The sequence below is a fragment of the Pelodiscus sinensis genome, chromosome 4 (assembly GCF_052426305.1).
Source record: "Pelodiscus sinensis isolate ZL-2025 chromosome 4, ASM5242630v1, whole genome shotgun sequence".
NCBI classification, from domain to species: domain Eukaryota; kingdom Metazoa; phylum Chordata; order Testudines; family Trionychidae; genus Pelodiscus; species Pelodiscus sinensis.
This window is the reverse complement of record NC_143055.1, coordinates 59,458,649-59,474,487: the sequence shown is the minus strand read 5'-3', so window position 1 is coordinate 59,474,487 and position 15,839 is coordinate 59,458,649. Positions and strand designations below refer to the sequence as shown.

At 41.6% G+C, this 15,839-nt stretch overlaps 1 protein-coding gene and 1 long non-coding RNA gene across 3 annotated transcripts in view; one reads left to right on the top strand and one right to left on the bottom strand.

The window, feature by feature from the left end:
• The window catches only part of LOC112546681 (uncharacterized), a 141,727-nt gene that overhangs the window by 32,511 nt on the left and 93,377 nt on the right, over positions 1-15,839 (top strand). The gene's annotated exons all lie outside the window — the stretch shown is intronic.
• The window catches only part of PDLIM3 (PDZ and LIM domain 3), a 34,528-nt gene that overhangs the window by 13,472 nt on the left and 5,217 nt on the right, over positions 1-15,839 (bottom strand). The window contains exons 2-4 of one of the 2 annotated variants that reach the window (XM_006128461.5): positions 10,574-10,725; positions 7,851-7,935; positions 1,899-2,086 (exon numbers count right to left, since the gene is read on the bottom strand). In XM_006128461.5, coding sequence (XP_006128523.1) covers positions 1,899-2,086; positions 7,851-7,935; positions 10,574-10,725 — 425 coding nt within the window. Of the gene's footprint in view, positions 1-1,385; positions 1,454-1,898; positions 2,087-7,850; positions 7,936-10,573; positions 10,726-15,839 lie in introns of both variants that reach the window. The other variant, XM_006128460.5, reaches the window with a different exon arrangement.

Here is a 15,839-nt window from a genome sequence, read left to right as displayed (position 1 = left end):
CCGGTGCACTAACTGGATAGTTTGCATAATTTGGTAATCTTTCTGTGTATGCCCAACATGAATAGGGCGTCAACGAGGTTCATGCCAACTGCTTAGACTTTTCCGATTGCTGTATCAGACTTCAGCTGCTGGAAACAACACAAACATGTTTTAAATTAGAAAATAAGGTACAGCACTGAAGCCACTTGTAGTAATAAAGCCTGTATACTGGAAAGCAACATCCATAGAAGTTGGTCCACTCAAGCCTGTGAGGCATTCTCATCTATGTAGCCACAGAGGCTTCACCTGATTTTAGAAGGATCCTTTCCCTTCTATTATGATCAAGTCATATTGTTTCAGGCATGATAACACCCAGGGTATGTCTACACTACAAAATGTTTTTCGGAAAAATGGCAATTATTCTAAAAAAACCTCACTCATGTCCACACTGCAATCGTGTTCTTTCGAAAAAAATTGAAAGAACAGAGGGGTTTATTTGACATTGGTAAACCTCCTTCTACAAGGAAGAATGCCTTTTCCAAAAAAGGCATGTGTGGACGGGAAATAGGGAGTTCTTTAGATAGATGAGGAAAGAGGAAAAAGCACAGGTGCCCTGGTAGCCACTCCACCCATAGCAATCACAGCTTACATGTGAAATAGCATCCACACTGAATGGACGCTGTCTGTCAAAAAAGCAGATTGCTTTTTTGATGTGCTTTAGCAGTGTTGGACACTCTCTTTCAGAAAAAGTTTTTTCGGAAGATCTCTTCCGGAAAATCTTCTTCCAAAAGAAGTCTGCAGTCTAGATATAGCCCCAACTGTGAGAGAGAGAGAGAGAGAGAAATTAGGTGTAATCAGTGGAGCTCATGTGCATGATCTCTTCCCTTTCTAGTTTTGCTACTCTGTGGCACTCAGATTTGTCTTTTATTTAGACTTTCTGCTGCAGATTGCATTGTGAATAGTTCAGCCTGCTGTGGAATGATAAGGTGTGGCCTTTGCAACCTACATGTTCAGAGGTTCCTGATATGATTGGATGAAATACTTAATTAGCAAATTTACAAATTATATGAATGCATAGTGAGACTAGAGAATTTCACAGCTTCATAAACGTTCCAAGATTAGATTCTGATTTTAGTCCTATCTGGACCAGATGCCTCAACTTGAAGAGCCTTCACTGGACTTATTCCAGACTCTCACCAATGTAATTGACATCAGAATCTGCTCTCTCTTCCTTTAGAAATAAAAGCTTGAGCTCTGCAAACCATGCATTTTATTTTTAAAGCTTTAAAATAAGCTTTAATGCATAAAATAACTTCAAATGCATTAATACCACACTTTCATATGAATTGTGATTATGTATTAAAAAAACCATGCATCCAAAACATCATTTAGTTAAAGCTTATGACCTGCTTCGGCCTGAGACTATGAAAGGTTTGGGACGAATATTATGCTTGTGTTCAAAGTAGTTCAAATCCTGTAAAAAAAGGATTAAAATAACTTCCTTCAGTTGATGACTGTTTATTACTTGGTAAAATTAGCGTAAATAAATGTTACAAATTGTTAAAAAACTACTACTTCTATGTTGCAGACTAGAGGTATTAAAACACACTTGCTGTTACGGTCGGAAACACAGAAGAGCACAAGGTAGTGTAAGAGAAGGGAATGGAGTGTAGTATTGCAGCCAAATCCAGAGCAAGAGAACTTTTAACTATCTGCATTATGGCTACTTTATAGCTGAATGGTCACTTCTGGATGTTAAAAGGAAATTGCTTCATTTATCACCATTTATGAAAAATATGACAGAACTTTAGAGTGTCAAGAAAAAAAAACAGCAAGAGCTGGAGTTTTGAATGGACAACAAAACAGATAGTGATATTGCCCCAAAAGACCACGTAATGTAAGTAAACACCAATACTTACTTTTGAGGCGAACTAGGAATTAAACCCCTCAGTTGTCCCTGAAGAGCATCTTGAATATTGCCAGATGAATACAGCCCAATTGGAGAATTATAGGAGGAACTCACTACCTGTCTTTTGTCATCAATGTTTGCTGCTGCAACAAAAGGCTGGGCCTTTCTGTTATGAGCTGTACCAATAGGCTTGAATTCCTGTACACAATAGGCAGACAAAATACACAAAGCTACAGTGCACAATGAAGCTAATAACAAGCAAAACTGACAACACTGCTAATCCCTTCTTTCTCCACTGGAATTTAAAGACTTGATTCAGTATACCTATAGGTTACACAGACATTCTGTGTTTATCCATGAAACTTTTTTTGTAGCATGTAAGCCATTTACATGTTATTTGTTTGTTTATGAAAACCAATAGTATGAGTGGCATGTATGTAAAAACTTCAGTGTTTTAGTAACTGGTATAAGGGTTACATACAATCATTTATATTTTAAAATTATTTTTCTCTTTTCCACTTTGTTTGCTTTATGTATTTTGTCAATAGTCAGCTTAATTTTGTTTGCTAGTCCCTGTCCACTGTTATTTGTGGATTTGTCACACAGCAATGGGAGAGAGAAACACATTTTAAAAATAAGGAAATGTGACTATAAAGGCAAAAAATGTGACAGGAACCCTTTGGGGAAGGCATAGCGCCAAATAAATTAGATTTCATATCGTGGGAAGAGGTCAGTGTCAGAGCTTCTATTAGCCCTTTAAAAACATAAATACGTAGGATGCCTGCCAGAAAACACAAACAGGAAAAAACAGTTCTATTAAGAGACAGTTAAGAAATAATAAACTGAGGAAGACAAGACAGCACATAGGTAAATTGACATAGAGAAGTTCACTTGCAGTTTTGTATTTCTGTACATTATGAAGGGGATGCAACGGAACAGTATATTAGTAATTAGATATTGTCTTTTATAATATTTGAGGATCATTTCTAATGTATGTATTATATTTGAGTCATGATATTGGAAATTGATTCAAATATGCAAATATTAAAAAACCGTAAGAGTTGTCATTTCATCCAATTGTAATTGTTCTTGACAAATGACAGAACAGAGAACACATGACATCATAATAGCATCTTCACAATGTTACAGTGGACAAAAGATTGTTTGCATTGTTGCAATTAATTAGTTTTTCATGGAAAATCATGATGTCACAAAATGTCAATGACAAAACATACAGCAGTCAAAACAGTCCAGCTCTTGTGTTTGTTGTACTGAAAACTAGGAAAGTTGCTCCTTTACACCGAAAATGTAGTAAGAATCCAAGAGCATTCAAAGTCAAAATAGGAATAAGAAGGAATTTTCATTACTCTATCGGAACAGTGGACGGTTTATGTGTACTTAGAATGAATTCAGACCTGGGGCCTTTAGTAAAAAGTACATTATCGTTTATGTTTTAGAGTTGTCCTGACACTAAAAGAGCTTTAGTTTAACTCGTAGCAAAATGTTGGGAGATGTACATTGGTGTTAAATGAAGGTGTATAAAAGCACAGGGACTCGTATGTTAGCATAATTATAATGCTTTAAAATGTGATTGCAATTACTAATACATTCTGATCATATAAATTAAAGTGATTGTTAGATTCTTGTTCTGTTTTTGTTCAAATTTCTAATCTTAGTTGTATGATAATGTAATTAACACTACAGAAAAAGTATAACATCTTTCCTATTAAAAAATCAGGTCATACTGAATACCATACTTAAAATGACAGGATATCTATAAGGTAAAGCACAAGTAAATTAAAATTTTAAAAAAGTTACTGTAAGGAAAACACTGTAATTTTAGCTGAAGATAAAAAAGGGAAAAGGAGAAAAATACATGATACATAATACTGTTTTACACTGCTAGTAGAAAATAAAAAACAAAAAAGAGGTGTTTATTATTAAAGCCACATGCATTAACCATTTTAAGCAGACTTACTTTCTCCAATTGTTTAAGCTAGTCAAAATCCTTATTTGCTAAATAGCTTTGTTACATAGTATTGCATTTGGCTGTGTACTAATACTGTGTAGTCTGTTGTTTCAAAATATTTATCCATGATATCACATTTCAATAGAAATAAAAAAGTTAGCTATTTTCTATCAGAATCAACCAATGTAGTTATCAGGAATGGACCTCAAGCAGCATTTCATATTGTTAATTTCTACCGTAGACTATACTGCTGGCTCCTGCTGCCAATTTTTCCTGCAGGTAGGAGGAGAAAGTGTGCTCACTACAACTTTATGCAGTAAGTCCTTTTCCAGCTGGCTAAAAGACATGGAATGGTTGCCCTTTTATGGGGCAACTGATAGCAGAAGCGGAAGAAGGGAGAAGTCTACCTGCACAGAGTGGGAAGAAGCAGGAATCAGCTGAACCAGGTTGATATGAGGCACTGGCCTTCCAATTGACCAAAAAGGATTGATGTTTATGTCTTGTGCAGTCCCAGTGAAGCCCTCTTTCACCTTGGTTGAGCTGGTAATCCTTCTGCCCATAGAATCCGAAAAGGATTGGGTTCCTTCATCATTCACTGGAGGCATCACACTAACCCTTTTTTGTTTGGAGGCTGGAAAGGAATTTCCCTCACCACCAGATTGGCTGAACATGAAGTAGGTTTTTTACTGTCTTCCTCATACCATGTTTGGGATTCTACAGGGTGAGCCTATGAGATTAGTTTATAATGTCATAACTTAGTAATTAGAACTTGTGGCAGATGTCCAGTGCAGGTGCTCATTATGGCAGGGATATGGTTATGAAATAAAATAGTCAGTTTGTTATTTGTAATTTTCATGAACAAAAGACATACACTTCTCAAAGTCACTGCTTGTCACAGAGATTTTTGCTAGGGTATGCATGAACGTTCATCTATATTGTTATTTATGTATGGGTTAATGTTCAGTTTTTTAAAACAGTAATATTTGTGTTTTTCAAATGTTTGTGATAATTTACTTAGTGTAGTAAACATTAACTTTAAATTAACAAAGTTTTCTGTGTAGCAGAGAGTAAAAAATTGGCTTTGCTTTTGAAAAAGGCCCTGATATTACTACAATTATGACCTTTGAAATAAGTTCGAGAGACACTTAAAAACTGGAAATGCTGACCAAGCTTTGTAATGTAGTGGAGTTCGAGTTTAAGGAAAAATATGGTGCTTTGGAATTTTCCACTGATCTTGGCATTAAGGCCTTTTTAAAATTCAGGCATTGTATCTGTTTCAGTTTTTCAACAACCTTAACCAATGTAAGCTAAACCAGCATTTATTACAGATGCATTATAGTTCACCAGCTCAGGCTAAGGTATGAGGAACATTAAGAAATGTTGCCACTGTATTTCTTTAATTAGCAGAACATATATGGTAGGCTTCAGGTGTTATGTCTAACTATGCAGTAAATAAATCTCCTTTATAATATTCCTTTAAATAGTTCAGCACAGTTGCTTAAAAGCTTAACTACTTTTCTAAAGACCTATCTGTTACTGTTCCCTTTTAAGGAAAGAGGTAGACAAGGAAATGAATATTAACTGTTTAGTATAGCACTGTAGTTTTTAATCTTTTGACATTTGTGGACTTCTAAAAATTTGCAAGGGAGGTGCATACTCCTTTGGAAAGGACCACAGTTTGAAAACCACTGTTCTGTGGTAATGGCAACCTTTTTCAGACCACTTAGACCAGAGGTGGGCAGTAAAAAACCAGTGGCCCACCAAGCTTTGTCCATGGTGGACTGCCACTGCTATGTTTAGCTGCACCGCTACATCTTTTGTTGGATGTGGATCGCTGTTCACAGCCAATGGGAAAAGCTGGAAGCTGTGTGGACCAGAACACCGCTTCTGCTGTTCCCATTGACCATTAATGCCAATCTGTGGCCAAGGAAAACTGTGATCGTCTGATACCTGTAGAGGGTGCAGGTAAGCATAGAAATATGGATCGGCCAGGGATTAACTCCGTCAGACCAGATTTGGCCTGCAAGCCAGTATTTACCTACCCCTGCCTTAGATATAGTCTGAGCATCTTCAAGAGTCCACAGATCACAGTTGAAAACCACTGCTATAGCAGAAGCAGTTTTTCTGATAACAGTAATGGAGATAGTTTTTCAATAATTTGTTGCCAAATAGTATTTATCTGTTCAGCTGCATTATGTTTTTTAAAAATGGTCTACTTTAGACATAGAACTATAAGGCTATGTCTATACTTGTGGGTTCTTGCGCAAATATGGCCATTCTTGTGCAAGAATCTGCAGAGCGAACACACTGCCCGCTCGCTCTTGCGCAAGGGAATTTGCAGTACGGCGTGGTAAGGGAGGGCTCCTTGCGCAAGAGCTATGCTCTTTTTTAACAGGTGTAAGCCCTCTTGCGTAGGAGCTCTTGCGCAAGTGGGCAATGTGGATGCTCGGCAGGGATTTCTTGTGCAAGAAAGCCCTATGGCTAAAATGGCCACCAGAGCTTTCTTGCGCAAGAGAGCATCCACACTGCCATGGGGGCTCTTGCACAAAAGCAGAGCTTGCACATGGCAGTGTAGACGTCTTCTTGCACAAGAACCCTTGCGCAAGTTGTTCTTGCGCAAGAAGCCGCGAGTGTAGACATAGCCTAATAGTATAGGCTTATTATCACACCGATTATTTTTCTAAAGATTTTTTCCATTTGGAGGAGACCCTGACATTACAAAAGCCTTTTTTTCTGTATATGTCCTAGACCAGGAGTGGGCAATAATTTTTGCCCAGGGGTCACTTCAAAAAAGTTTGAAGTAGCCCTGGGCTACCCTGGAAGGGGCCTAAATGGAAGGGGTGGGGCAACCCCACCCCCCAGTCCATGATTTGCCCTCCTTCCCAGCAGCATGGGGATAAGAGGGCTTGCATGTAACCCTGAAGGTTAACCAGTGAACCCAGGCTCATCAATTAACCATTTTACACTGTCACATCCCTAGCAGATAGAATGTTCCAGTTTATGACCGATCCATCTGATAGCTGTCTGAATAGTTCAGTTTTCCACATATTCAGAATTTGCAGTTTTCTGTTGCTTTGCATTGTTTTACCGTTGTTTATTGAAGCAAAAAGACTCCGCATTACTGAACCATCCTGTTCAGCTGACTGTAACAGTGCAAAAACTGCTATCATAATATAATGAAATAATTTTGATATTTAACATGTAGGGTATGTTTATACTTCATGCTTATTTTGAAATAAGCTATTCCAGAATGGTTATTCCAAAATAGTTTATTTAGAAATAGCACATCTACACTGCAGGGAAGCCTCAAAATTAGTCCATGGCAGGCTTCCCTAATGTAGACTGCTATCTCTATTTAGAGCCCCAGGAGGCACTGTAGAGGAATAATTTAGAATGTCCCTGGTAAGAGGCTACTTTGAAATAGTAGCAGTGGAACGTCTACACATGCCTTATTTCGAAATAGCTATTTTGGAAAAGGCATTATTCCTCGTAAAACGAGGTTTACAGATTTTGGAATAAGCTGTTCATTATTTTGAAATAACGGAATGGCTGTGTAGATGCTCACATTATTTCGGAATAACGCTAATTATCTTGAAATAATGGTGCAGTGTAGATGTACCTGTAGTCTCAGTTGAAGAAATTAAAAATATCATGAATTAAATATTAAAATTGAGGATTTTAAGCAACATTACTATCAAAAGAGATATTTTCTTTCATTAATAAAACCATAGTGAAGTATAAAGTTTTGAGAGACAGTTCGAGGTACTCTAGTTTTTCCACATGAGAATTTTAGGTTTCCTTTAGATTTAAATGTGAATTTAAAATGTTAATCATGTAAAATTATGTCCCTGTATTTAATACATTTTATGATTTATATTAAGTTAAGTAGATAGTGGAGAAAATGTGCTATAAATAATTACGATGACTATGAATGAAACAATTTAGAATGTGAAAAGCTATGTGAAGTGTAGTGGTGACTTTAAAACTTCATACCTGTGGTTCAGCTTCCAAATTTATTTTGAAGGGATGTGCTTTGCCATCTTCTGAAACTTGTGGAGACCATAATCTAGTTTCTGCCCTATTAGTAAAAGAAAAAAAAATCCCTCCCATAAACATGACACATATACATGGATATATGTATACTGCAAACTTAAAATCTGAAATTTGTTAAAACAATTATTTTGAATATTTAATATAAAATTATGTTAATGAAATGGACAGAATCTTTTGTGTTTTTGTGTATTTGTTCATCAGAAAATTTACATAGTAAGTTATACTTGAAAGTACACCGCACTGAAGAAGATGGCTTTATAATAGTCTCTTTTTAACTTCAGTGGTACCACCAGCAGACCCTTTGTAACTTTCACCTAAGGTTCTCAAAGCATATAGGAAGCATAAATTAAGCAAACCTAAAAAACAATCATGTGGAGTTATTACTATTTTAGTCTTTTCCATTGGAAAATGCAGAGATTTATGGCCTGTTTTTCAAATTAGATAAATGGAATTGATAAATGTGCAACCGTGAAGATGGTCCTTACATTCTGTTTGGCATCCATAACAGTAGTAATTGTGTGTGCAAATTTAAGATTTTTATAAGCTTAATTACACATATCTTGTGCTGAAAATCAGGCTCCCAAGCTGACCTACATCAAGTCATTGAGAGAGTCTTGAATAAAATGCAGATTCTCTGACTCCTTATTTGTGTAGTAGCTCCTCTACAAGTCTCTCTCTCTCTGCCATCTGCTTAATTTAGACCTGAATCAGGAAAACACTTAAGCATTCACTTTTGTTAGTCTCTAAGGGTACGTCTACACAGCAGGGCTAAAGTCAAATTAAGCTACGGAACTTCAGTCACGTCAATTGCGTAGCTGAAATCAAACCGTTTAATTTAGCTTTTAGCGCTTTCTACACAGCAAGAAGTTTCAGGAAGAAGACTCCTCCTTCGACTTACTTACTCCTTGTGAAATGAGGGTTACAATGAAATACTGTTAGATCATTCCTAATTCTTTTTGAAAGGATCCAGGGAATACATTATGTTTCCTTCGACCAGGGATGGGCAATAAACCAGATGTGGCTCTCTAAGGTTAGCCCCTGGTGGGCCGCTGGCACTTTATTTACCCACACATCCACAAGTATGGCTGCTCGATGTTCCCATTGGCCAAGGGTTACTCTTTCTGCCCAACAGGACCTGCAGGAAGTTCCTTCCATTGGCCAGGAGCTGCAGTCCATGGCCAATGGGAGCTTCAAGTGGCTGTATCTGTGAAAGCTCAAATAAATAAAGCTCTGGCAGCCTGCCAAGTACTAACCCTGATTAATTGCTTCTGTCCTGTGGTCTGGTTATTGCCCACTGCTGCCTTAGACAGTCATTAGATCAGAGGAAAAAATACCTCAGTTTCTTTAATATTTCCTTCAAAAGTAAATACAGGCAGTCCCCGAGTTACGCGGATCCGACTTATGTCGGATCCGCAGTTACGAACGGGGCTTTTCTCGCCCCGGAGGACGGGAGCAGCGGGATGCCCAGATGCACCGCGGTCCACCGCCCCCGTCCTCCAGGGTGAGAAAAGCTGCTCTGCGTCTCCCTGGTCTGCAGGGAGACGGGGAGCAAAGCCTTGGAGCACGCCCGCAGCGGGACAGCCCAGGTGCGCCGCGGCTGTCCTGCTGCGGGCGTGCTCCAAGGCTTTGCTCCCCATCTCCCAGCAGACCAGGGAGACGGGGAGCAAAGCCTTGGAGCACGCCCGCAGGGGGACAGCCCAAGCGCGCCCGGGCTGTCCCGCTGTGGGCGTGCTTCAAGGCTTTGCTCCCCGTCTCCCTGCAGACCAGGGAGACGGGGAGCAAAGCCTTGGAGCATGCCCGCAGTGGGACAGCCCAGGCGCACTTGGGCTGTCCCGCTGCGGGCGTGCTCCGCGGCTTTGCTCCCCATCTCCCTGGTCTGACCAGCAGTGGGACAGCCGCGGTGCGCCTGGACTGTCCCGCTGCCCGTGTGCTCTGCGGCTTTGCTCCGCGTCTCCCAGGTCAGCAGACCAGGGAGATGGAGCAAAGCCGTGGAGGTCTTGGGCGGTCCCGCCACCCCGTCTCCCTGGTCTGCTGGGGGGGGGGGTGCAGCTAGTGCCCCCCCCAGCAGACCAGGCTTTTCTTGCCTACCCCTGGGGTAGAGCAGCTGGGGGCTGCCGGGTTGGTCCCGCAGTGCCGCTCTGGACCATCCCGGCAGCACCCCAGCTGCTCTGCCCCAGGCGTCCTGATTCAGCCGCTGTTGGTCAGTTTCAGCAGCGGCTGAATCAGGACGCCTGGGGAAGAGCAGCTGGGGTGCTGCTGGGTTGCTCCAGTAGCACCGAGGAGCCACGCTACTGGAGCAATCCAGCAGCACCCCAGCTGCTCTGCCCCAGGCGTCCCCAAGTCAGCCGCTGCTGAAACTGACCAGCGGCTGACTACAGGAAGCCCGAGGCAGAGTTGCTCTGCCCCAGGCTTCCTGGAATCAGCCGCTGATCAGTTTCAGCAGCAGCTGACTTGGGGACGCCTGGGTTTCTTAAGTTGAATCTGTATGTAAGTCAGAACTGGTGTCCAGATTCAGCCGCGGTTGAAACTGATCAGTTTCAGCAGTGGCTGACGCGAGTTCCGACTTACATACAGATTCAACTTAAGAACAAACCTACAGTCCCTATCTTGTATGTAACCCGGGGACTGCCTGTTTGTTGTGGTACATACATTTAATGAATTACCTCTCAATTTTGAGACAAAGTTGATGTGATGCTGCTTTAATTCTTTCCTGTGCATCATTATGAGTCATGTTCTCTGTACCATAGCCATCAATAGCTAGAATGACATCACCAGGACTTAAATTGGCCGCTGAAGCTTTGCTTCCTGGAGTAATCTAAAAGAAATAAGAAAAATTATTAATGTATTTTGCATCAAAACACATTTGTGAATATCTAGAAGTAACAATAATCATAATTTTCATTTTTTAATACTATATGTGTGTGATGTGCTAATATTTTATCAACTATGGGGCTTGTGACAGGGCACTTGCCCTGCACTGGCCCTTTAAGGGCAAAACCCCAGCCTAGAGAAAGTGCTAGGAACAAAGCCTGAGCTGAGGCAGTTCTAACTGATGAGGGCCAAGCTGGAGCTATACAGGGGGGAACTGACAGCTGCTCTAGAGAGAGAGCAGTGAGAGCCTGACTGCTAGGGAAGCAGTGCTGGAGCAATCCTGGGGAGGCAAGGCAGCGCTAGGGGAGCTCTGGCCAGGCAAGCTCTCAGGCTTTAGCGCCTAAGGAGGAAATCGGGATGCTCTGAGAAAGAGAGGACCTTGGGAAGTGAGCAGAGAGAACAACCACCACCCCTGGAAGGGGGGCTCAGACACAGGTGTTGGCACTGACAGAAGGCAGTGTCTGGAAGAGGACGCTGTGATCCAGGAGAAATGCAGGGAGACACCACCTCATAAGAGGCATCCAGTGACGCAAGAGAGCCTATTCTCAGGACAGATGGTTGGGAGTGCCAGGGTGGTTAGTCAGCCCCATCACAAGGCTAAAATGTAATGTAATCTTCCCAGCTCCCACCCTTCTCTACAGTGCGGCAGCTTCCCGGCTCCCAGCCCCTCTTCCAGGAGCCCAGGTCCTGCCCCCTTCCCCATCCACAGCACAGCTGGGCCATACACTGGGCTCCCTCTTCCTCTGCCCCACAAAACACCAGGCTCCTGCTCCTTTCCCTGCAGCGCACAGGGATTCTCTGATCCTGGAACATCTGTGCAGGACCATGGATGTTGCTGGACCAGACAGTCCCGGTTTATAGAGGTGCTGCCTGAATCTACAAATAATTTCTCTCACCTGGGCCATATCTTTAAAGGGAGTCTGACTAAAATTTTAAGACACTTTTCTTGAAATTATTAGCTGTATTCCCATTATGATTGTCCAGATCTAAACAAAATCTGTGAGGTTGATCCTTTTATCTCCTCTATTCTTTGCCCTGTCAGGGTAGTGTTCCTCCATTTCTTGAATTGGAAAAGGGGCTTTCACTATACACTTGCAAGAGTCTCTTTGGGCCTATTGTAAATTGATAACAATCCTTTCTGTGGCCAGTGTGGTCAGAGTACTAACATTTAACTGAACTGTTTAATTTTTGCATTATTGCCAGTTTCCCTTTATTTTACACATCAGATTTATCAGTTTTTCTTCAATAAGGTCCCAAAGTAGATCAGAATCTCTTCTTTCTCATACTTATGAGATACACAGCTGTGCTTCCCGGGCACATGGTGATCCGCTTTCATTTTCTATACAGCAGAAACTTTCTCTTCTGGACACTGCTACAAGAAAAGATTCAAGTTCTGTGGCAAATTCCACATTATTTCAGTGTGTATTTGGATTCCTTTCGCTGATCTTCCAAATCCAGTTGAGCATTTAAAAATTGGTCCATTGCCATTTTAGTGTTGAGAGCCTCAATGGTGTCTGGTGATGCTAAGACCATAAGTCTTTGCAGGTTCTCCTCTAGCTCAGATGATATTTTTTCTTTCCTTCTACATCCGTGGTCCCCAACACGGTGCCCGCGGGCGCCATGGCGCCCGCGGGGGCATTTCCATGCGCCCGCCAGGTGCTCGGGGCTGGCCTGGCACTGGGCGCATGGCGGGGGGAGCGCCGGTCCCGGGCGCACGGCGCTTGGCGGGGGGAGCCCCGGGCGCGCGGCGCTTGGCGGGGGGAGCACCGGCTCAGGGCATGCAGCTATGGGGGGGGGGAGGCCGCCCCCGAGCATGCGGCTATGGGGGGGGGGCGCAAGTGTCCCCGTCCCCTGGCGCCCGGCGGGCGAACGGCCACGCCCCCTGGCGCCCGACAACCTCGAAAGGTTGCTGACCACTGTTCTACATCTATCTCTAGGCTCTTAGCTGTACTGTGGCCAACTCAGATTGATGACTAGCACCAAATTACATGTCAAGAGCTTGTGCCAGGTCTGGCTAATGCAGTCTCTTTTTCTGTGAGTAAGTTCTGTAGCATAATGAGAGTTGGGCCATCCAAGTTGGTTGCTAGTAACCCCCCTTTCTGTCCCTCCTCTCAGACTCTCCCCCAGCAGGGACAACCTATGCCTGCTGATAATGAAGAGGCAGAGTGAGGACAGCCAGATTCAGCAGAGTTATTGACCATGCTGAATATAAGCTAACCAGCAAATCTTGGGGGGCATGTGACTCCAAATGCCCCTCAGTGTGTTGCTGTTGCCTCCCAGGAAGTTGTTTTGTTATTTGAGCTGTGACAATTCGACTTCTCCCATCTGAGCATCTGTGGGTTACAAAAGGAGCAGAAAATTGTTGTAAATGTCTGGTATTACCCAAGTCCCCTGTCTGGCTCATTTCCTCATCCAAACAAATACATTACACTGTGGTCTGTGATCCTTTGATTTCCTTCTGGACCTGAATTTTCAATTCAAGTCCATGCTGCAACTAATCTAAGCAAGTTCCAAATTTGCCAAAGCCTATTTGAGTTCCATTGTACCATGGAAAAACTTAGTCAGATTGTTGTTCACCTCATAAATCTATTTTACCATTCTAGTCTGCATGAGTTGCCACTGGGTTTCCCAGTCAGTTCAAGTTTTTTTTAGTGCGAGCTCCACCAGCAACCTCGTTTCAACCTGCAAATTCACTCTCAGCCCTTTCTGGGAAAAATTTCAGATCTTCATTTATGTCTTGTCTTGATTCCTTTTGTGAAGTCTCCTGCTGCTATTTGAGATCTTGTTTTAAATTCTGCTGACCATTTTTTATTTCTGCAAGAACCTCCATTATCTGTTGCAGCTTACTTAGTTCAAAAGGAATACCATACCACCAGCTCAAAATCTCTGTTTGGAAACAGGATCCCACCTCTAACACCAATTACCCATTTTTGACCTGTGCTGCTTGCTAAAAATGTAATGTCTAGTTTGTTGCTTCTGTTGGGGAGTAGAAATAGGTGATAATTAGGAATTTTTCGGATGCAGTTTTGCTTATTTATGAAGAATGTGCACAATTTTGTGACTGTGAATCGGGAACAACAACAAAAAAGCCATTTCTGACCTTACCACTTTTTCAGTCCATGGTCACATGTGTTTACAGGCTACTGATTGGCTTTCCCTGCATCCTTCCCCCATTCCCAATTCTTGTCTGTTCTCAGTTTTTGTGTGTTTTCACACTGCCCTGCACCAGTTTCACTGTGACTCCTCAGCCCACCTGCTACTAGTTTCTGGGCACACTCTACTGTGTGGTCTCTTGACTGTCTCTTCAACTATTTTAAATGGAGGACTTGTTCATACATCATTTTGAACAAGGTTTCACCGAACTCATAACTTTCCCAATAGTATTTTGGCATGGTTTCTTTCATGATAAAGGAAACACTCTTTAAAACTGATGGTAGCTAGTCAAGTATTTCTTTAGTGACTAGAAGCAACTGTTATCTGCAAAGACCGATAGCTATGATTTGATTCCAAAGCATGGGGCCCGTGGTGGTCGCCACAATTCTCTGCACCCTAAGGAATGACTCTATTCCTAGCCATCTTTAATGGCCTTCCGGCTGCCTCTTTAGGACATTTATTTTTACATTACATTACATCCTTTCCGTGCCAGAGTTGGCACAGGGTAGACGACACTAGTTTGCTCCATATTTTCTGGTCATTTGCTATTGCTTTCATATGGTGTGGAGAACACTTTTTCTGCCTTTTCTACTAAGGGTTCCCATTAAGATTTCTTTTGGGTACCCACTTTTTTACACCGGTTGGTTTCCACTTGGCAACTTTATGTGGGAGTCTACATTAGGAATGTAGAAGGGTAACCATATAAATGGTTAACCAATGAGCTTGAGATCATTGGTTAATGTTTACAGTTACATGCAGTCTCCCAGTAGGTATGGGGAACTGGCTTAAAAGCTAGCTCCCAGAGCACACTGGCACCCAGGAACCGCCTATTGCCCTGTGCTGCTGCTTCTGACATAGAGGTATCAATCCCCAGAAGAGAGCTGGTACGCACAGGGCAGTGGCTTAAAAGCTGCACCAGCTCCTGGGGGTTGCCACCCTATGTGTAACTGTGTAACCGCTGAAAATTTCTGTGGTTACGGTTACTTAATTATGCACCTTTTAAAATCCCTAGTCTGCATGATAACATGTGCTGTATATGCTCCAAAAATGTCTAGAGGTTTCGTCTGATTCTGGTAGAGATGAGCTGCTGGTTGGTGATTTGTCAGATCTCTTTGTTGGTGTTCAGGTCTTTCCCTCCAGTGTCTGGAATTTTTCATAGATGCTGATTTTTGAAGTTGTCTTGTTTTCGGTCTCATTTTTTGGTAGATCTTCCGTTTTTCAGCTACATGTTAATACTAAGATTATTTGAATTGAAATTTCTGAGGTTTGTCCTAGTACTGTATATATTTGCTTTCCATACTTCGTTGAGTTTCATGAATGCTATGGATCTTTTTCTTATTGATGTCACTTCTTCCTTGAGGTCTCCATTGGCTAGCATGATGCCCATGTAAATGTACTGTTCTATTTTCTTGATGTTTTTGCTTTCTAATGTGATGTTATTGCTTCATGTCTAGCCTTTGAGGCAATTTGTTTAGATTAAGGAAAGAGAAGTGACTTTATAGCAAGAAAATTATTTGTAGGGCTACTACTCGAAACTAGTCTTAAACTTTGTGTTTTGGGTGCTTATCCTAAAGAGAATCTTACACCTCTAATTTGGAGACTATGGAATTAAAAGTACTGCAAGATAGATATTACAAAGATGGAAAATATGTCTGTCCACCTACAGCATTTTCAGTCCCATGGTAATGTGTATATTACTCACTTCTTTCTCAAAAGGAATACCTTTTGCCTTTTGCAATAAACATCTATAAAAACTGTTTCTAGATGACTGAATCCGTTTGATTCCAATTCAACTTTTTATACAGGATTACTTTTTTACTTACAAGATAAAACAATATTACACAAACTACCAAATAACAAAGCAGTATATTTACTGGAATAATTCATCTTTGTGGAATTAAGTCC